General features: G+C 39.0%; 1 protein-coding gene across 4 annotated transcripts in view; it reads right to left on the bottom strand.

The window, feature by feature from the left end:
• Window positions 1-23,623, bottom strand: part of PCNX2 (pecanex 2) — a 352,025-nt gene that overhangs the window by 269,943 nt on the left and 58,459 nt on the right. For all 4 annotated transcript variants that reach the window (XM_055147380.1, XM_055147381.1, XM_055147382.1 and 1 more), the window contains 3 exons: window positions 12,404-12,551; window positions 12,117-12,262; window positions 8,958-9,051 (listed from right to left, as the gene is read on the bottom strand). In XM_055147380.1, the coding sequence (XP_055003355.1) occupies window positions 8,958-9,051; window positions 12,117-12,262; window positions 12,404-12,551 (388 nt within the window). The remainder of the gene's footprint in view (window positions 1-8,957; window positions 9,052-12,116; window positions 12,263-12,403; window positions 12,552-23,623) is intronic.

The following is a 23,623-nucleotide window of genomic DNA, read 5'->3' as shown; positions in this document are numbered from 1 at the left end:
ACAAAGAAATACAAACGGCCAAAAGGCACATGAAAAAATGTTCTACATCGCTAATCAATCAGGGAGATGCAAATCACAATGATGATGAGATATCATCTCATACCACAGAGAATGTCATACATCAAAAAGAACAAGAACAACCAGTGCTGTCATGAATGTCTGGAAAAAGGAACCCACTTTCATTGTCGGTGGGAATGCCTTTTTTGGAAAACTATATGGGCATTCCTTCAAAAACTAGAAATTGAGCTTCCATATGACCCAGCAATATCTGGGAATATATCCTGAGGGTGCAAAAAAGCACAGTACAAATGACATCTTCACCTGTATGTTCATTGAAGCACTGTTCACAATAGCCAGAACCTGGAAACAACCTGAGTGCCCGAGAGCAGACGACTGGTTAAAGTAACTTTGGTACATCTACACAATGGAATACTATGCAGCTATTAGGAAAGATGTAGTCATGAAATTTGTTTATAAGTGGTTGGTCGTGGAGAGTACCACGCTACGTGAAATGAGTCAGAAAGAGAGGGACATACACAAGAATGACTTCATTCATTTGTGTAATATGACAGGGAGCAGGAAGGGGCACAGGGGACATTGGTGGTGGAAAATGTGGACTGGTGGAGAGATGGGTGTTCGGTCATTGCATGAATGAAACTCAAAGATGAAAGTTTTGTAACTATCTCACGGTGATTCAGTAAAAAAAAAAAAGAATATCAGCCTGTAAGAGATATATCTGATAACTTTTCATTACCTGTATTGCAAACCATAAGACCCAAAAGGGAAAAAAGAGAGAAACAGAGAGAGAGAGAGAGAGACAGAGACAGAGATAGAGATAGAAAAAAATGTGCTTGTCATAGTGGCAGGCCGGGAGTCAGAGGGCCGAAGGGAAACTGGGACCATTGGTGGTGGAAAGTCTCCACCACTTAAGGGATGGATGTTGGAACATTATATGACTGAAATTCAGTCATGAAAAACTTTGTTAATCACTGGGATTCAATTTAAAAAAATTTAAAAATATCTGTTGAGATGTCTATTACATGAGACTAAGATTTCAGTTTTTATTAAAGCTGTACCACTTGAATTGCTCTTAGAAATAACATAAAGGAGTTTAAGTAAAGTCGAGGTTATAGGTAAGCAATAAAGAAGTACTAGGAAAATACTATTTTTCTGGGATTTTTTTACTAAAACACATGACTTCAGAGGAAGTTCAGCATAAACACATTCAGCATTGTCCAGCAACAAAAACACTTACACTTTTAAATGTATGTGTTCATCATGTACATGACAGTAATATAAAAACTCACGAAACTCAACAACAAGAAAAACCCATTATAAAACAGAGATAGGTTTTTTTGTTTGTTTGTTTGTTTTGTTTTGGGGTCACACCCGGCAATGCATAGGGGTTAGTCCTGGCTCTGCACTCAGGAATTATTACTTGCGGTGCTCAGAGGACCATATGGGATGCCGGGAATTGAACCTGGGTTGGCCACATGCAAGGCAAACGCCATACCCGCTGTGCTATTGCTCCAGCCCCACCCATTATAAAATGGGAAGAGGAATTATACAGATATTCTCCCATGAAAACATACAGCTATCCAATACAAAACAAAAATGAAAACGTTTTGTCACATCATATTAGACTAATGTAAATCAAAACAATGAGTTGTCACCTCACATCAGTGTGAGTAGCATATATCAAAAAGTTAAGAAACAGTGTCTGTGCTTCAGAGAAATAAATCAGAAAGAAAGACAAACAAGGGAAAAAGACAAATACTTGGAGACCTCTTTCATGGTCTATAACAAAGCAAGTGAGTAGACAGGCGAAGTCCCATGAAAACAAACCCTGAAACTTGCACAATTGAATTAAGATTTTCAAAGGTGAAGGTGGTAAGGGATGAAGGGCTAATGGACTTCAGTGGAGGGATATTGGTACTCTGGCATGATATAAGCATATTGTTAGTCTCAAAAGAGAAATATTTATACTCCGAAAGCCACTGTCACCTCAATTTTTTAAAAAATGTAGACATACAGTGGCAAACCATGTAGCTCAGGCAAACTCAGGCAGCTCTGCCCAGAAGAAGGAAGGTTTAAATAGAACAGTGTCTATTTTATTTATTTAATTTGGTTTCTGGTAACATCCAGCAGTGCTCACGGCTTCCTGGTGGCTCTGCCCTCAGGAAACACTGAGGGTGGCAGTCAGGGAACCACGTGTGATGCCGGAAATTGAACCCTGGTCGGCCACATGCAATGCAAGTACCTTACCTGCTATATTATCACCCCAGGGACAGAGCTCTAACATGAAAAGAGCATATAGAGAAAAGGCAATTTTTTAGAAAATAAAACAAGGAGAAAAAAATCAAGAAAAGAACACAATGGGTAGTTCTTGTGAAGCAATGACATATTAGAAGTGGAAGTGAATTGCAAGTAGAATGTAATGCAGCCATTCTCTCTAACTCTTATAAACGATTTATGCTTTTTTTTGAAAGCTTCTGGATTTGCTCCCGCTCCCCCTTCCCGCTGCCGTCTGCGTCCCCCGAATTTCTGAAGCCACTCCCTGCCCGCCCTGCGCACCCCGTCTCCCGAACCGGCTTGTAACTGCGCACGTCCTTCAGGTACGAGGAACATCCCTCGGCCACGCCCTCCCGTCCCCCCCATCAACAGGAAGACACTGGGGGCATGGCCTGTGCCTTAGTGGGCGTGGTCTCAAAGTGGGCGTGGCCTATTTTCGGATCCAAGGCCGCTAACGCAGCCGCAGTTATTCTTTCCTACCTCAGCTCAATCGGTACCGTGCATTCCTTTGAAAATTCACTTTTGCGATCTCAAATACTTACGCAAAATAGCCAGTAGCTGACACTATAAAAGCTATCAGGGAATAAGGGAAGTTTAGCACAATCGGAGCCCCTTCTTTCCACAAAAAGGAAGAGGAATAAATAACTACAAGGTGCCAACTCTATATTTCCGTGACAATATGAAGAAGCAGCGAAAATCCCCTCCGCCAAGAGAGGGGGAAGAAAAGATACCAGAAACCTCAACAGGGGCTTCTCACATCTACGACCTCTCAGATAAACAATTCAGAGAGGAAATCTGGAGGAGAGTCGACCTACTCCAAGCAAATATGGAACAGACATCCAATAAATTAAGGGAAGAGATGAATGAAGCGCTGGAACGGTCTATCAAGAAAATACAGGAAGAAATGAGAGCAGAAATGAGAGCAGAAATTTCAAACCTTCGAACGGAAGTCTCACAAATAAAGGAATCGGTAGATGAAATAAAAATCTCACTAGATGCCCTCAAAAGCAGAATGACTACAGCCGAAGACAGAATCAGTGATCTGGAAGATGAGCTGCAGAAAGCTTATAGAAAACAACAAATCATGGCCAAAGACCTCAAAATGGCTATAGAGCGAATCAGAGCTCTGGGGGATGACTTCAAGAGGAACAACATAAGAATCATTGGAGTACCAGAACCGCAGGGAAGCAACCCCAATGAAAAAAACACAGTCAAAGATATCATTGCTAAGAAATTCCCAGAGCTGGAGAAGGCAGGCATCCAGATACAAGGAGTCCGAAGAGTACCAGCAAAAAGAGACCCGAATAAAAAGACCCCAAGGCATATCATAGTCAGAATGACGGATACCATGGATAGAGACACAATTCTGCAAGCAGCAAGGTCAAGGAAGGAAATCACATACAAAGGAGCACCCCTCAGATTTACCGCCGATCTGTCAGAAGAAACCCTCCGAGCCCAAAGACAATGGTGGGACATAGTGAAAAAACTCAACGAAATGAATGCCTCACCAAGAATACTTTATCCGGCTAAACTCTCACTCAAACTCGAAGGAACCTTACACTACTTCTCGGATAAACAACAGCTCAGGTCCTTCATAGACTCAAAACCAATCTTGAAAGAAGGTCTAAAGGGGCTACTGTAAGACAAGGAGGAGCCCCATAAGAACAACAAATCCCACAGAAAGATGACACAAAACCATATCACAATAATCTCTCTCAATGTCAATGGCCTAAATGCACCTATCAAGAGACACAGAGTGGCTAAATGGATCTGGAAATTAAACCCAACATTCTGTTGCCTGCAAGAAACACACCTGAACAAACAGAGTAAACACAGACTCAAAGTCAAAGGATGGAAAACAATCCTCCAAGCAAACAACCCCCTTAAAAAAGCTGGAGTGGCCATCCTGGTATCCGACAACATAGATTTCAGGATGAAAAAGATCAAAAGGGACAGCGAAGGTCATTTTCTGTTTATCAAGGGATATGTACAACAGGAAGAAATCACACTCTTAAACGTATACGCTCCTAACGAACGACCGGCTAAATATTTAAAACAACTCCTAACAGACTTCAAAGAGGACATCACTAACAGCACAATTGTAGTCGGAGACTTCAATACGGCCTTATCGCCTCTAGATAGATCCACAAGAACAAAACTCAACAAGGAAACACTGACTCTGAAAGAAGAAATTGAAGAGAGAGGCCTAATAGACCTATACAGGGCCTTACACCCCAAAAAGAAAGAATACACATTCTTTTCCAGTGCACATGGAACATTTTCTAAAATAGACCATGTACTGGGCCCCAGAACATACCTCAATAGAATCGGAAAAATAGAAATTGTATCAACCATCTTTTCAGACCACGATGCACTGAAGATAGAAGCTAACCACTCACAAACACGGAAAATCAAATCAAACACCTGGAAATTAAACAATTCAATGTTGAACAATGAGTGGGTCAGAAAGGAAATCAAGGAAGAAATCAAAAGATACTTAGAAACAAATGAGAATGAAGACACGAGCTACTAAAACCTATGGGACACAGCTAAAGCCGTGTTAAGGGGAAAATTTATAGCTCTCCAAGCATTCCTCAGGAAGGAAGAAAGGACCCACATAGATAGCTTGACTTCACGACTCAAGACCTTAGAAAAGGACCAGAAAAAGGACTCCAAACCAGACCGAAGGAAAGAAATAATAAAAATTAGAGCAGAAATTAATGACATCGAAACCAAAAAAACAATCCGAAAGATCAATGAAACAAAGAGTTGGTTCTTTGAGAAAATAAATAAGATTGATAAACCGCTAGCAAGACTCACAAAGAAAGAAAGAGAGAAAACTCTAATAAATCGAATCAGAAATGAAAAGGGGGACATCATAACAGAAACCAGTGAGATTCAAAAGATCATTAGAGACTACTTTGAAGGTCTTTACGCCACAAAAAAGGAGAACCTAAAAGAAATGGATGGATTCCTTGATTCCTACAATCTCCCAAGACTGAAGAAAGAAGACCTGGAATACCTGAATAGACCCATCAATGTTAAGGAAATTGAAACGGTAATCAAAAACCTCCCCAAAAACAAAAGCCCAGGCCCAGATGGTTTCACTGGCGAATTCTTCCAAACATTTAAAGAAGACCTATTGCCTGTTTTCCTCAAACTTTTCCAGGAAATTGAAAAAACAGGAACTCTCCCAAACAGTTTCTATGAAGCACATATCTCCCTAATACCAAAAGCAAACAAAGACACCACTAAGAAAGAAAATTACAGACCAATTTCCCTGATGAACACCGATGCGAAGATCCTCAACAAAATACTAGCAAATAGGATCCAACAACTCATCAAAAAGATCATACATCACGACCAAGTGGGATTCATCCCAGGGATGCAAGGATGGTTTAACATTCGGAAATCAATCAACATAATCCAGCATATCAACAAAAGTAAAGACAAAAACCATATGATCATATCAATAGATGCAGAGAAAGCATTTGACAAGATCCAACATCCTTTCATGATGAAAACCCTCGCCAAAATGGGGTTTGGAGGAACTTTCCTCAAGATAGTCGAAGCCATCTATCACAAGCCTACGGCAAGCATTATCCTCAACGGGGAAAAACTAAGGGCCTTTCCTCTGAGATCGGGCACAAGACAAGGATGCCCACTCTCACCACTCCTCTTCAATATAGTACTGGAAGTACTTGCAATAGCTATTAGACAAGAAAAAGAGATTAAGGGCATCCAGATAGGAAAGGAAGAAATCAAACTCTCACTATTTGCAGACGACATGATACTATATCTAGAGAAGCCTAAAGCCTCTACTAAGAAACTCTTAGAAACAATAGACTTATACAGTAAAGTTGCAGGCTACAAAATCAATACCCAAAAATCCATGGCCTTCATATATGCAAACAATGAGGCAGAGGAAAGGGACATGAAAAAAGCAATCCCATTCACAATTGTGCCCCAGAAAATCAAGTACCTCGGAATCAGCTTAACCAAGGAAGTAAAAGACCTTTACAAAGAAAACTACAAAACGCTACTCCATGAAATCAAAGAGGACATGAGGAAATGGAAACATATACCCTGCTCGTGGATAGGGAGAATCAATGTTGTCAAAATGGCAATACTCCCTAAAGCATTATACAGATTCAATGCGATCCCAATATGTATACCCATGACATTCTTCAAAGAAATGGATCAAGCAATCCTAAAATTCATATGGAATAACAAACGTCCAAGGATAGCTAAAACAATTCTTGGGAAAAAGATGATGGGAGGCATCACCCTAACCAGCCTCAATCTTTACTACAAAGCAGTAACAATTAAAACAGCATGGTACTGGAACAAAGGCAGAGCCGTAGACCAATGGAACAGAGTGGAATATCCCTACACACAACCCCAAATGTATGATCATCTAATCTTTGATAAGGGAGCAAGAGATGTGAAGTGGAGCAAGGAAAGCCTCTTTAACAAATGGTGCTGGCACAACTGGACAACCACATGCAAAAAAATGGGTTTAGACCTTGACCTGACACCAGGCACAAAAGTCAGATCAAAATGGATTAAAGACCTCAACATTAGACCACAAACCATAAGGTACATTGAAGACAAGGTCGGCAAAACCCTCCACGATATTGAAGATAAAGGTATCTTCAAACGTGACACGGAACTAAGCAATCTAGTAAAAACAGAGATCAACAAATGGGACTACATTAAACTAAAAAGCTTCTGCACCGCAAGATATACAGTGACCAGAATACAAAGACTATCCACAGAATGGGAAAGGATATTTACACAATACCCATCAGATAAGGGGTTGATATCAATGGTATATAAAGCACTGGTTGAACTCTACAAAAAGAAAACATCCAACCCCATCAAAAAATGGGGCGAAGAAATGAACAGAAACTTTACCAAGGAAGAAATACGAATGGCCAAAAGGCACATGAAAAAGTGCTCTGCATCACTAATCATCAGAGAGATGCAGATCAAAACAACCATGAGATACCACCTCACACCACAGAGACTGGCACACATCCAAAAGAACAAAAGCAACCGCTGTTGGAGAGGATGTGGGGAGAAAGGGACCCTTCTACACTGCTGTTGGGAATGCCGGCTATTTCAGCCCTTTTGGAAAACAGTATGGACGATTCTCAGAAAACTAGAGGTTGAGCTCCCATTTGACCCAGCAATACCACTGCTGGGAATATATCCCAGAGAGGCAAAAAAGTACAATCGAAACAACATCTGCACATGTATGTTCATCGCAGCACTGTTTACAATAGCCAGAATCTGGAAAAAACCCGAATGCCCCAAAACGGATGACTGGTTGAGGAAACTTTGGTACATCTATACAATGGAATACTATGCAGCTGTTAGAAAAAAGGAAGTCAAGAATTTTGTAGTTAAGTGGATGGGCATGAAAAGTTTCATGCTGAGTGAAATGAGTCAGAAAGAGAGAGACAGACATAGAAAGACTGCACTCATCTATGGTATATAGAATATCAGAGTGGGAGACTAATACCCAAGAACTGTAGAAATAAGTACCAGGAGGTTGACCCCATGGCTTCGAGGCTGGCCTCACGTTCCGGGGAAAGGGCAACTCAGAGAAGCGATCACCAACTACATTGTAGTCGAAGGCCATGTGGGGGAAGGGAGTTGCGGGCTGAATGAGGGCTAGAGACTGAGCACAGCGGCCACTCAACACCTTTATTGCAAACCACAACAACTAATTAGAGAGAGAGAACAGAAGGGAATGCTCTGCCACAGTGGCAGGGTGGGGTGGGGGGGAGATGGGATTGGGGAGGGTGGGAGGGATGCTGGGTTTACGGGTGGTGGAGAATGGGCACTGGTGAAGGGATGGGTTCCCGAACTTTGTATGAGGGAAGTATAAGCACAAAAGTGTATAAATCTGTAACTGTACCCTCACGGTGATTCTCTAATTAAAAATAAATAAATTATAAAAAAAATAAATAAAATATATAAAAAGCTTCTGGATTTGTGGTCCTTTTCTTTGTATTGGTTTTAGGTTTGGGGGACACCCCACTGTGCTCAGGGCTGACTCCTAACTCTGTGCTCAGGGATCACTCCTGATATTGCCATGTGCAAGGCAAGCATCTTACTCCTAAAGTATCTCTGGCCTCATCTGTGGTCTTTTTCAGACTGGCATTACCAGCAGTGTGTTTACCTAAATAAAAGTGAGTGAAATACATGTATACAAGAATATAAAAATACAACTTGTGTACTTGAATTTGGGATAAAGTAAGAGTTACTTTAACCTTACCTTCCTTAGTGCAGATAAGACCTTCCTATATTTCTAGTACACTCCTTGGGACAAATTTAATCATGTGTTCGTTACCTGTGTCACCATCTTTTCCATGACGAACATTATTAGGCTTATAGAGGTTGCTCTCTATTCTAGGGTTCTTACATGCTATAGTAACTTTTGGAAGCTTTTATGAAAATGATTCCACTTAGTTTTTATTTCTCTAACAAACATAAGATTTGCCTATCTTTCACACACAACCCCCATGTTTTGACATCTGCAGATTAACAAATTCGCCCTATATCAAGATCTTCACTTCATTTACAGTCAGAGTAAGTTACATGTCCCCAAGCAAGGCAGCAATATCTCCAAAACTTGAAAACAGAGCTCCACTTACCGGGCACGAGAGACACTGTCATAATTCAAAAGCTGCTGGTGCAAATGGCCTTCTTTCTGATTCCCAGATTTTAAATAACAGGATCTTATTTCCCCTATAAAATTTGAACAATATAACAAAAGTATATGTATATAATCATTTCCATTTTTTAGCTTGTATGTTTTTTGAGTTAGAGAGAATGCCTTATATACTATTTTAAAACAAGAGTCACAGGCAACCTAGGTCCATTTATTATATTTCTCCGTAGAATGTGCAACTTTAGAAAATCTTGACATATCGCTCTGATAATTGCTTAGCTAAGTTTAACTCGGTTGCCTATTACTCAATTGATTCTGATAGATTAATTTGTGAATCTAGTTTTACGTGTTTTCTTTAATTCATCATTCATTTATTCACTTTGTGTGTCAGTATGATGTGCCTATTGTAACTGAATGTTTTGTTGTTATTCTGGTGTACAAAAAGAGGCCTATTTAGCATGTGGTTTTGATTGGTTAGACCACACATGAGACCATCCCTACATTTGAAATTGCAGATAAACAGTGGTATAACATACTGACTAGTATGTCAGCCTGGTAATGAGGAAAGGTAAGAGAAGGAATTAATTTGCAGAATAAAAATAGCTTTGTTAAAGAGGTTTGGAATATTGAGGTGTGAAAGTCAGTTCATTTTGAACAAGTAAAACGGTCTCTCCTCAAAAGAGTTTTTAGTGGTACCATCTTCAGAAGACACAGATGCATAATTTTCTTGTTTATTGTCAGCAGTTAAAACAGATTTGAGAACTAGACCTCAATTAGAAGGTGGACACTGACAAGAGAAACAACAAAAAAGGATAACCACAGCCCCTCTGAAGGCTTTGATATAAGTGCTAATGATGCTTTTTATTATGCAAAAGAATCTTTGAATCCTGCCTATGCAAAGGACTTAAAACTATAAATTACTAATCTATAGATAAGGTGAACATTAAATTATTACCCAAACTACTTCAGAGTGAAATAACAAGTATAAATGACTTAAGACACATCTTACTTGCTGTTCCCTTCTCTGAGTTGCCCAGAATGAGAGAACAGCCTCCAAGCCATGGTGACAACCTCCTGGTACTTATTTCTACTATTCTTGGGTGTTCGTCTTATAGTCTATTATTCTATATTCCACAGATGAGTGCAATCTTTCTATGTCTGTCTCTCTCTTTCTGACTCATTTCACTTAGCATGATACTTTCCATGTAGATCCACTTAGTAAAATGTGGTTGTTGGTCATGTGGGGGAAAGATGATGCGGGCCAAATATAGACTAGAGACTGAACGCAATGGCCACTCAACACCTTTATTGCAAACCACAACACCTAACCAGAGAGAGAGAACAAAAGGGAATTCCCTGCCATAGTGGCAGGGTGGGGTGGGGGGAGACGGGACTGGGAAGGGGGGGTGGGATGTTGGGTTTACTGGTGGTGGAGAATGGGCACTGGTGAAGGGATGGGTTATCAAACTTTGTAAGGGAGAAACATGAGCACAAAAATGTATAAATCTGTAACTGTACCCTCACGTTGACTCACTAATTAAAAATAAACTATTAATAAAAAAAAAAATAATAATAATAATGGGACTAAAAATATATAAAAAAAAGACACATCTTAGAAAAATCAGTACCTATAATATATATGTGTGTATATATATGTATATATATATTATCTACAGAACTTTGTGATTCTCTTTCACATTGCCTTCCTGAAGCTTACAATTGTAGAGGAAGATATAGTATTCAAATTATCATAAGTCAATAAATAATTGTTACTGTCACTGTCATCCCCTTGCTCATTGATTTACTCAAGCAGTAACGTCTCCATTTTTAGACTTGTTACTGGTTTTGGCATATTGAATATGCTACGGGTAGCTTGCCAGGCTCTGCTGTGCGGGCGAGATACTCTCGGTAGCTTGTCGGGCTCCGGAAGAATCAAACTCGGGTCAGCCTCGTGTAAGGCAAACGCCCTACCACTGTGCTATCGCTCCAGCCCCAATAAACAATTATAAGGTAAAATCAAAAAGGGAAAGGATAGGATAGTAAGAAATCTAGAAAAGATTTTTCTGAAGAAATTATGTTAGATATTTGAAGAAAAACAACATATTACAGGTATAGGGAAATGGTATCTGTAAATGCACTGAGGCGGGTGGAAGAACATTCAGCTCTGATGAGCAGCTGCAGGATTAAAACTTCCTGTTCCAAAGCTTAGTATTCAGGTTAAGAGCTCTTCAGAGTCCTCAGAAAACTTTTAGCTTTACCCCTACTTTCTCTTTCCTTTTTTTAAATTTAATTTAATTTTAAGCTCTGTGGTTTACAATCTTGACAATGGCAGGGTTTTAGTCAAAACACTTTCCACCACATTTCACAGGAGTGTCAGCTTCCCTCCCAAAGCCCTCCCCTTTATCCTCCATCTTCCCTGCAGTGATATGACTCCTATTAAAGAACACTCGCAATTTCTATTGCCTTTGAGTAGTTGATGATTTGTTTTTCTATACTTTATATACTCCTGGACCGGAGCAATAGCACAGTGGGTAGGGCATTTGCCTTGCATGTGGCGGATCCGGGGTCAATTCCTTCGTTCCTCTTGGAGAGCCTGGCAAGCTACCCATGGGTTGCAATATGCCAAAAACAGTAACAAGTCTCACAATGGAGATGTTACTGGTCCCGCTTGAGCAAATCTGTGAACAACAAAATGATAGTGCTACAGCAGTGTTACAGTGCTACTTTATATACCCCTACTTTTTCACTGGTAAAAAAAAAAAGAAATTGAGAGGAAAGTACAAAATGGCAAGACAAGATAACAGGTGCAGGAATCAGTGGCCTAGTGTATATGGTGTAAAGGTATAAGTATTTATCTAAACCACAGAGTCAACAATACTGTTAGCATGAGACTCAAACTACAGTCACCAAACTTAAGAATGTTCCTGTCAAGGAGTCTGAGGATGGCTAAAGTAGACAACTGTGGTAAGATTGGTGTTGAAACATTGTTTCAAAAAAAGTAGCATGCTAAATTTTAATACAAAGCATGTTAAATATGTGCCACCTTTTCAAAAATTTTTTGCTGTCCTAATCTATTTTTTTCACATTACTTTAATATGTAGCTTGACAGTTAAAAAATTTTTTAAGAATTCAAAAGACTTACCATGCTCATCAATGAAGACATGCATAGCATCCACAGATATTTCATCTTGTACAGATGTTTCAGGCCCACTTATGACTTGCAAGAGAGAGCTATCTTGTTGGGAAGTTACCCGGTAGATTATTTGTCTTTGTCTACTACCCTGGAAACTTAACATATATAGAAGTTTCAAAAGCCATTTTCAGAACTCCTTATCCTTAAAAAAAAGAAGCATTAAAACAGGCAGCTATTAAATGTGGCTAGCATATGCATTGCACCAACAGAAAGTTAAATAAGTAAATTATCCTTACAGAGTATTAATCTTGGCAGGTTCCATGATCACAGGGCTTGTACTAGTATGGTCTTGACTTTGTATGTCTGGTTTTCCTTGCTTAGAATTGCCTTCATTGGGTTTTTCACTTTCAACAATTTCTTCCTTCTTCTCCTGGGTGCACTTATCTGAAAAATATTGCTATGTATGTTAATATAATAAAAACAACAAGTAAAAAAACTTGAAATAAGTTACCAGAACAAACTATACACAAAACATCTCTCACAAACAATCCTATAAGTATATGGCAGGCTTAAAAAGGTGGAGACGGCTGTAGTTACCTTAGATAAATGAAATTCTAATCTCAAAAGATTAGACAAAGGGAGTCATTTCATTACGATGAAAGGATCTATACAGAAAGACGTAATATACATTAATATATATGTATGCACAAAGTGAGGGGGCATCAAAATATATTTCAAAATTAGTAATAAATGATATTGATAACAGTGCAATATATGTAGGGAACTTTAACATCCCATTCTTGTCAATGGACAACCAGACAGCAAGGAAATCAACAAGAAAACAACAGCTGTAAAGAAGGAATTAGACCAGCTGGGTTTAATGGACATTTTCCAGGGCACTCTACCCTTAGCCCCAAAAAAGTAGAACATATGTTCTTCTCAAGATACATGGAACTTTCTCAAATATACACTAAACATTAGGACACAAAATGACTAATAATTCACGAACAAAATAAAATCAAGTATCTTTTTCAATCACAATGATTTAAAACTAGAGAAACTGTAAACAGGTGAGACTAACAACATGCTACTGAAGTGAGCCAACAAAGAAATCAAAGAAACTTTAATACTTGGAAACAAAAGAAAATGAAAATACCAGGTATCAAGAACTATGGCCTGCAACAGAAAGAATACTAAGAGGAAAGTTTATAGGAGTACTGGTCTATATCAAGAAACAAGAAAGATGCCAATTGTACAATCTAACTTTATAACTTCAAGAAATTTAGAAAGATTACGTGAAACCAACAATCGGCAGAAAGAAGGAAAATAGAAATAATTAGGAGCAGAACACATAAGAAATTATAAAGAAAATACAAAAGATCAAGAGTTTGTTTTTCAAAATAGATTGATGAGGGCCTAGAGAGAGGGCACAGGGATTAACATGCTTGCCTTACTCATCACTTACCCTGGTGGAATCCCTATCATGACTATGGTCCACCATATACCACCAGGAATGATCCCTGAACACAGAGCCAAGAGTAAGTCCTAAGCACTACTGGATGTGGCCCACCAACCCAAACTTCATTCATAAAAATATTGCTAAACTTTTTGCAAGGCTCAATACTGGAAAAAGAGGATCACAGAAGTTTAAAGTATCATGAGTCCACTGTAAATCTATGTGCCAATAAACTTCTTAAACCAAGGAGAAATGAATAAATTTTTAGAAGCATACATTCCAAGAATGAATCATAAGGAAACTAAAATCAGGAGCAACCATTTATAATCAAGAAAATGAACATTCATTTTTATTTATGTATTTTTAAATTTTTTATTAGTGAATCATCATGACGTACATTTACAGACTTACAAACTTTTGTGCTTGTGTTTCAGTCATACAATGCTCAAGTACCCATCCCTCCACCAGTGCCCATCATCCACCACCAATGATCCCAGTATCCATGCCAACCCCATCCCACTCACCCCACCTCTATGGCAAGGCATTCCCTTTTTTTCTCTCTCTCCTTTTGGGTGTTGTTTTTTGCAACAGAGGTATTGAGTGGCCATCGTGTTCTATCTATGGTCTATGAAACATTCATTTTTAAAAACCCCTCTCCCAAACAAAAGTTTAGGACCAAGTGACATAATCTAGTGAATTCTAGGAAAATCTTTAATAAAGACTTAATGCCAAATTTCTCCAAGTATTCCAAAAAATGTAAGAGGAAATGTATTTTAGGAGGCCAACATTACTCTGATATTAAAATCAGAGACAGATATTTCATACAGAAACAAAACTACAAGCTAGTAACTTTTGTGAATTGTGAGTTTCCAAGAAAAAAAAATGGGGTCTCGCACAAGCGACAAGAGCACTCAGTGGCCGAGAACCATCCCCCTGGCGGGCCCGTGGTGACAGACAGATGAAGGACCAGGAAAATGGAGAAACTGGGTCCAGGCGCCAGAGTGGTCAACAGTTGGTTTATTTCTCTCTCCAGAACATAGTCCTATTGCTCCCCTGACAGCAGTCGTAGCTGTAGTTTTGGTCTTAGTCCCAGTTATCAGAGTTCCATCATCTTAGTCTCCTCGTAGACCTCAAAGCCCTCTCTTTGGTTATCTCTCCTTTCTCGTCTTGTCATAAGTCTCATAGTCATCTACTTCCAGTCATTGTCATCATCGAGTCCTTCTACTCATCGCAGACTCTCCAGTCCTCAAAGACCTCAAAGTCCCAAAGTCTCCAAAGTCTCAGTTCTCATTCTCCACTCTTTCCCCTTGCAGCATACTTATATAGGAATCACGAAGTCTGGGGTCACACATAAGTGGGGTTGAACATTGTCATCACAATAAACAGAGGTAAAGCCATTCCTTCAGGGGAAATTCTAGGGGATTAACTCAAGAACAGACTCTCATCTGAGGGTTCAGCACTACAGATTACTGGGAGATCTGCTCAAGGGCGGGATTCCATCTAAGGTGTATTGCTTTATTCTTTCCTCAGCTAGAAATCCATTTAAACAACCACAGTGAATTTACTTCTCATAATATTTCTAGTCATTTTGTATGAACACAATAAGAGATATATTAAGCTTAAAGGTTGGCTCTTCTTGGGAACATCTCGCTCTATATCCCAGACGACAGTGCTCAGGCCAGGGTAGTGTTTCCTAACTCCAGCAGGGTCCTTATTCAGTTACTTATTTTTGGGTCATGACAGAATTTGTCCGTGACCATGCTCTTAACTTATTATACTTATAGTGCTTAGCTTGTCTCCTTTCAATGCCAGGGTAGCTTACAGCTTGCCCTGGGTCCACCCAGTCCCTTCACTGGGACCCTGCTTTTGGAGTGCTAGGAACTAAGGGCAACTGAGGCTTAAGTCAAGTAAATATGGATGCCCAGGAATATTACTTTAGAGTTAATTACCACCCATGTTACAAAGCGTAGCATGAACTGTTTTCCTGTGTCTATACAAAAAGGACATTGCTAAATAAACCATGAAAATGACACAAAGGAAAGAGAAAAGAAATATAGGATTATTAGTGTTTGATGGAACCGGGTGTGCCTCAGGGGCACTGTTGTTGGAGTAAGTCAATAAACCCAAGCTCCCTGCGGGAGGAGCAAGGACAACCCAATGTTATCCAACAGTGAATGTTGATGGGAACCCTAAAAATATTGGCAAAACAAATTTAATAATACACTAAAAGGATCAAACATAACATGACCAGTTGGGCCTTTATTTAAGGAATGCAAAGTTAGTCTAAGATATTAAAAACACACACACACACACACCTAACTCAATAAATGTGATCTACCACATCAACAGAAGGAAGAATTTTTGTTTGATTTGAGGCCACAGCCGGTTATGCCCAGGGCTTACTCCTGGCTCTGTGCAGAGGGATTACTCCTGGTGAGGTTTGGGGGGGACCACATCAGGTGCTGATGATCAAAACTTGTTGGTTGCATACTAAGGCAAGTACCCTATCTGCTTTACTCTCACTCCAGTCCACAAAAGGAAGATATGTTAAGAATATTATCACATCAATCAAAACAGAAAAGGCATCTGACAAGATTCAGCATCAAGTTATGATCCAAATATTCAATAAAATCAGGAGAAAATGAACATTATTAAACATGTATCTCATTTATACAATTTTCAGATAAAATAATACTCAACTATAAAAATCTGGAGGCTTTCTCTAAGATCAGATAGAGAAAAGACCATTCATTCAGAATACTGTTACTAACATAAGATTAAAAGCCCTAGTCAGGAAAGTTAGGCAAGATAAAAAAAAAAAAAAGAAAAGGAATTGAAATTGGAAAAGAAAGTCAAACCACTAGGTTGCCTTGAGTACAGAGATAGAAACAGGTCAATACTAGAAAATAGAGTGAAAAATTAGAAGCACAGTCCATGGGAGAGAAGTGAGTATGAACTATATTCTGCTACCCAAGTCTGCAGTAAACAATACACTCAACCCTAATAGTCATATCACCCCAGACTTGGTGAAGACAGAAGTACTTCACTTGGGTAAATGATAAAACCCCCAACAAAGATTTTAAAGCTACAATCGTCACTGAATAGATGAAAACATATGAGAGTGCTCCAGGAAAGAAAAAGAAAATATTAGAAAACTTCAATCAGAAATCACTTAACTAAAGAACATATTAAATGAACTAAAAACACACAAGAGGTACTCATCAACAAAATGATAAAAGTCAAAGAATGAATCAGTATCCTTGAAGATAAGATAGACAAAACAAAGAAAGAAAGGAGAGAAAGAGAGAGAGAGAAAGAGGAAGAGGAGAGAAAGAGGAAGAAAAAGAGGAAGAAAGAAGGAGAAAGTAAACATAATGTGGTGTTGAAATGATGTACACATCATATGTAGTGCTCAAGTGAGTTTTTTTTTCCAGGGACACAAGGATAATTTGATATACAATACAAAAGCAAAACCAATGTGATATCAGATGAACAAAAAGAAGATAAAATTTATTTTATTTATTGATCATATCAATAAATTTAGAGAAATTTTCAAGTAGATTTAACAGTCACTCATGAATTTTTAAAATCCTGTTAATAAAAATGGGAAGTTTACCTCAGTATAGTAAAGGTTATACATAACAAATTAATAGCTAACATTATACTCAATAGTAAAAAATTGAAAGCCTTTCTTCTAAGATCAGGCACAGAGCAAAGATTGCTTTATCACTATTATTCAGTGTAACAGTTGACATCTTCATATATCTAAGCAAGAAAAAATCTTAGTATACTAGGCAAAAAATGAAAAAAATAAAACAGAAAAAGAATAATTTATACTACCACAATTTGCAAATAAAATGATATTACATGTAGAAAACCTAAAACCCACACATAAAAAACTCTTAGAAAAAATAAACTTTATAGTAAAATGGGAAACTATAAGCTATATAGTAAAATGGCAGACTAAAAAAATCTGTTGCATTGTATATGTAAAGAATGATGTAGAGTAGAACAAAATCTTTTATACCATTTACAGTTTTGCCCTCTCAAAATCAAGAGTATCTAGGAATAATAACATTTATTTTTGGTTCTGACAGTACTCAAAGGGCCCACTCCCCTTTGAGGAGCTAGAAGTCACGCCAAAGTAGGTATCAAACCAAAGACTCAAACAAGACCAAATCCAGGAACAAAGCATATATTCTAGCTCTTTTATCAATTATTAACCCCACAAACTAATGGCACCTTTTATTTTAAAATGTTTGTGATGTGTATGAGTCTGATTCTGAATCTTTATATGTGAAATTTTATTTAGTTCCATTTATATATGGGAGTATCATTTAAATAAAGAAGCATGCCTATGCTGAAATAAATTCATAATGCATTAGCATTCTTGCAAAATAAGTATCTGAAGTCATTGGAAAAGACAGAAGCACAGGCAGATTATAGAAGGATGTCAGGATTAGAAAAAGAAAAGGGGTACAAAGTGAACTTTCCACTTTACATTCTAGCATGAAAGCAGAATACATACAGTATGTAGTGTGGCTGAAATGTCAATTTAGAAAACTGTTATCTGGGGCCAGAAGATAGAGCAAAGCACTAGTACATTTTTCATTCAAGAGCCCCAGGTTGGATGCCAGCACCACATGTTTCCCTGAACACCACCAGGAATGATCCCTGAGCACAAACCAGGAAGTAGCTCTTGAGAACACCAGGTATAAATTCAAACCAACGCTGCCCTTCCTTCACCCAAACTGTCCGTCATGAAAACTGCACTTTGCTTTCTTCGCTTTGCTCCATTTTTTTCATCTGTCATGTGTCCATGGGCTAGAGCAATAGCGGAGCAGGTAGGGCATTTGCCTTGCACATAGTCGATCCAGGTTCAATTCCTCCATCCCTCTCAGAGAGCCCGGAGAGCCTGGCAAGCTACCGAGAGTATCCCACCCGCAAGGCAGAGCCTGGCAAGCTTCGTACTCGATATGCCAAAAACAGTAACAAGTCTCACAATGGAGACGGTACTGGTGCCCGCTCGAGCAAATCAATGAACAATTGGAGGACAGTGCTACAGTGCAGTGCTAAACTTAATTGACATTTTCAGAGTAGATGGCTTAAGTGGTAAATACTATGCTTAGCATTGCAAGATCGTGGGTTCTATCCCTGGTACTACTGGGCTTGGTACCTGTTGTCCCTGAGTACTACCAGATCTGGTCTCTATAAAACTTGATGTCTCCAATCAAACTTCTAAGAATTAGAAGAGTTTAATGAAAAAAAAAATACTACTTCAACCATTACAGAGACAGGAAGCAAGAATAGTGGAAAGATTATAGCAAATTTTGTATATAAACTATTCTTAAATATCTTACTTTCCCTAAATTGCACATGCATAGGTGATATTCAAAGCATCCTAATAAAGATAAAATAATTAAACAGAAATTTGAGCTTCAATCCAAGACTTATTTTGCACTGTGTTTCAACTTAGAAATAACTAAAATAACTAAAAGCAACATTTTATTCCAGAGGTATAAAATAGAATAGAGACCCAGAACAGTACATATAAAAATATCTGGGATATAATCCAAAACTATTCAGCAGAAGAATTAGGACAACATGACCTACTGTCCAAAGGAAAGAAAATCAATATAGAACAAGCCTAATTTGAGCAAATGCTAAATTGAAAAAAAAAACATTAAACATCTATTATAAATACATTCAATGATAGAACAAAACTATGCAAATGTTGAATAATAAATTAATATATATGAAATCTCAACACGAACAAGATGTTTCTAGAAACAAATTTTAAAACTACAAAATACAATAAATAAAATTTAAAATTCTCAAGCTTTGAATGGATATAATAGAAAAAACAGTAATCTTTCTTAATAGTATAATTTCTAAATTTTATGGGTGTTCGTTTATATGTGACTCTGCTTTTATAACTTACTTCTTTTAGTATTCTCAATTTCTTTTTGCCATTTAATTATAATAACTTGGTAGATGTCTGGGTTTGTTTTCTTTGTGTCTGGAAGTAACATATCATAGCTCTGATTAGTTGAATAAGCTATGACTGATGAATTTGGTAAGTTGTCAAAGCTCACCTTGCAGATAAATTACATTACATTACCAAAACTTGGTCTTGTTATATCAGTTTCAAAGCCAAAACTCTGGTCACAGCTTGAGACATGTTTCCCTGAGACTCCCTGAGACTGCTTCTGATGAAGACAAGTAGACAGGGAAGGGACCATGGCAATGAAATTCCTAGGATGTAATCAAATCCTCCAAGCTTATGGCTATCAGGGCCCACCTTGTGATCACAGGAACTAGGCCTGATAAGACCTTCACCGGGCGCCAGCAACAGACCCAGAGAAGGCTGGACCCTCCTCAGAGAGAAGCTCTAGCAGAAACAAAAGGCGAGGCAAGGAATTTCAAAGAAGACCATTGACCACTTCCAACTCTACCCACTTGGCAACCTCCCTAGCAGCAGGACTTTTACTTAGGTAGAAGCCTCACATGGGGGCGGCTTGGAAAAACCCTATAAAAGCCACCTTGAGCAAAGGAAGGTCGGTCATAGCTGGCCGAGCACATGTGGCGCCCTAGCACATGTGATGCCCGCATATCTCCTCTTGAGATGTGTCCTTTCATGCTTTCATATTTAATGTTGGGATGTGTCCAGGGGCTCTGTCCACCTTTGGAGAAGCCCGTGTTTTCTCTTGAGCAATTTACTCTCTCTCACATTCTCTCCCTCCTTCTCCTTCCTAAAAACTCCCAAATAAAGTTTGTTTTGTTTCACTGCTCTTCTACTCCTGAAATTTTTTTCTGCAAGGCGAGATAAGAACCCGGAAACCCTGGGTAAGGCCTAAAACTGACTTTCCTTTCCTGCAAAGAACAAATTCTTGCTCCGGTCTGAGTTTGTGACTCCTGGAGAAATCAGGTGACTCCTGTACTAGAAGAGCAAGTGGACATCAGGTATGGCTTGACAGCCACCCCATGGGGCTGGCGGGGCTCTGGCCTGTGCTGCACTGGGGCTCATTGCAGAATTTCGCAGAATTTCTCAGTCTTAGTCTTCCCAGCCAGTCCTGGGGTGACAGAGGTGAATTGGGAGAAAGTGACCATCTCTCTTCTACTTGCCTCACATAAGCCACCCATGGGAGCCACAAACTTCACTTCAGTGGACCCAGCTGACCATGCCTCCTTCCAATCCATGTACATCCAGGGGGAGCTGCTGTCAGCTCCTAGTCCCAGTTCAAACTGAGACAGAATCCTTTTCCCTGGTAGATATCACCACCTACTGGTGATATCTACTGGTACCACCAGTAGATGGTCAGGTCCCCAGGGCCTGGTCTTCAGGGCCAAAAACAGCCCTGTTCCTCTGGGACTGCCTGTGGGATACTTTCCTGCTGATCCTGCCTCTAAATCAAAGCAGTCAGAAGTGGCACTGTTAATACCTGGAACCAGGCATATATGTTAACTCAATTCTCCTTCAACCTCACCAACATTTAACAGGCTGGTGGATAATGGAAAGTTCAGATTTGGTCTCAGGATACTTACACAACAACCCTAGTATCTAAATCAAAGTAACAAGATCTATACCTGCTTGTCCACTGAAATGTCATCTCAGGTCACAAGAATAGTTAGAATAACAGATCACAAACAGTAATCATTTAAAACAACAAACCATATTGTAAAAACTAATCAGATCAGTGCGCATACACTGGGAATTCAAAGATGAATTGCAAGACACAAAAAATCTAAGATCAATGGGTAGACAAAGGAATTCACCTGTAATAGCAGATAGTGACAAAAGTCCAATCAAATCCTGGAGCTCAATAAAACTCTGGAGTCTCACAGAGGAAGACCTTAAACCAAAGTTCCATGAAATTGACAATGGAAGTAATGAAGCAGCAAAAGAAAGGAGAAGTATCTGGATGACTCTCAAAGATGCCTTCAATGATCTGATACCACTGGCAAAGGGAATAGAATTTTAAAAAATGGAACTACACAGAGGTAAAGAGCTTCTGCATGGCAAAAACAAACAAAATAAAATAAAAAATGAAAGACAGCTAACCAAATGGGAAAAATATTTGCATTCAACACAACAGATAAAGGTCTGATATCCAGGATATATAAAGTACTCAGAAAGATCAAACAAAAAAACTTTCAAAACCCTATAAACAAATGGGGAGAAAAAATTATGAATAGACAATTCTCACAGGAAGACAACTGGATGGTCAGTAGACAAATGAAAAAAATGCTCAGCATCATTTGTCATCAGAGAAATCCAAATAAAGACAATGAGATACCATCTAACACCAGTGAGAATGGCACATATCAGAAAAGTAGGAACAATCTGTGTTGGGGATGTAGTGAAAAAGGAACTCTCATCCACTGCTGGTTGTGAAGTTTGCTCTGGACTGAATGGCAGCCAGCAGATAAATTATTAATAATCCCAGAATCAAATACCACCCTGCCTCTAGCTCGGAAGATGGGTCTTATGACCCCACCTAGCAACAGGAAGTCACCAGGCTGCATCCCATGCTTCCTCATATCCATCCCCTACAGATAACAGGTCAGACAAGCACACTGATTCCAATGGTCCTTGTTCCCTTCTCCCCTTTTCCTACCCAAGACAGCTAAAGAGCTCACTTAGTCTCTCCTAGGACACATCTCTTCCCCAGAGTCACCTGATGTTCATGAAGTGCTACCTGGAAGCACACCCCAATAAACTTCTATTTCCTTCACTTTGTCTCTGTCCCTCTGTCTGCACCAGACAGGGTTCTCAATCTCTCATGATGGTGCCCAAAACCCGTCTCTTACTCTAGTTGCAGATATTCTTTTCTTTTCACACCCTGATCCATGCATCAAAACCACCACTTCCTGAATTCTGACAAGGCCTCTGTAAGTCTAAATGAAAGAGCCCCAAAATAAACCAACAGATGTCAAGAGAAAAATGGGATGAAGTCAAGAGGAATAAGATAAGAATCATTGAAATCCCAGAGAGACAAGAAAAAAAAACCGATAAAGAAGAAACTGTCAAAGACATAATTGCTGAGACATTCCCAGAGCTGAAGAACAGACACAAGCAGATTTAGGAGATGCAAATGGTACCAGCTAACAGAAATCCAAATAAAAATACTCCAAGACATCCTTGTCAGTGTGACAAAAGCCATAGACAGAGATAAAATTCTGAAAGCAGCAAGATCAAAGAAATAAATGGCTTTATAAAGGAGCATCCTTAAGATTGACAACAGATTTATCTGATATAAACAGGGACCTAAGACAATGGTGAGATATAGTGAAAAAACTCAATGAAATGAATGCCTCACCAAGAATACTTATCCAGTTAGATTCTCATTCATATTGGAAGGAACAATACACAGCTTACCAGACAAACATTAACTCAGGAATGTCATAGACTCAAAACTATGGTTACAACAGAATGGGAAAGGATATTCACCCAACACCCATCTGATAAAGGGTTGATATCAAGGGTATATAAAGCACTGGTTGAACTCTACAAGAAGAAAACATCCAACCCCATCAGAAAATGGGCCGAAGAAATGAACAGAAACTTTTCCGAGGAAGAGATACGAATGGCCAAAAGGCACATGAAAAAATGCTCTGCATCACTAATCATCAAGGAGATGCAAATCAAAACAACCATGAGATACCACCTCACACCAAAGAGAATGGCACACATCTAAAAGAACAAAAGCAACCGCTGTTGGAGAGGATGTGGGGAGAAGGGGACCCTTCTACACTGCTGGTGGGAATGCCGAGTGGTCCAGCCCTTTTGGAAAACAATATGGACGCTTCTCAAAAAATTAGAAATTGAGCTTCCATTTGATCCAGCAATACCACTTCTGGGAATATATCCTGGAGAAACAAAAAAGTATAGTCGAAATGACATCTGCACTTATATGTTCATCGCGGCACTGTTTACAATAGCCAGAATCTGGAAAAAACCCAAGTGCCCAAGAACAGACAACTGGTTAAAGAAATTTTGGTACAGGACCCTCTGCGCCTAAAGACTTTGATTCCAGAGACTTCTTACAGCAATGCATTG

The sequence above is a fragment of the Sorex araneus genome, chromosome 9 (genome assembly GCF_027595985.1).
Source record: "Sorex araneus isolate mSorAra2 chromosome 9, mSorAra2.pri, whole genome shotgun sequence".
NCBI lineage: Eukaryota > Metazoa > Chordata > Mammalia > Eulipotyphla > Soricidae > Sorex > Sorex araneus.
Note: the sequence above shows the minus strand (reverse complement) of the source record. Positions and strands in the feature narration are given on the sequence as shown.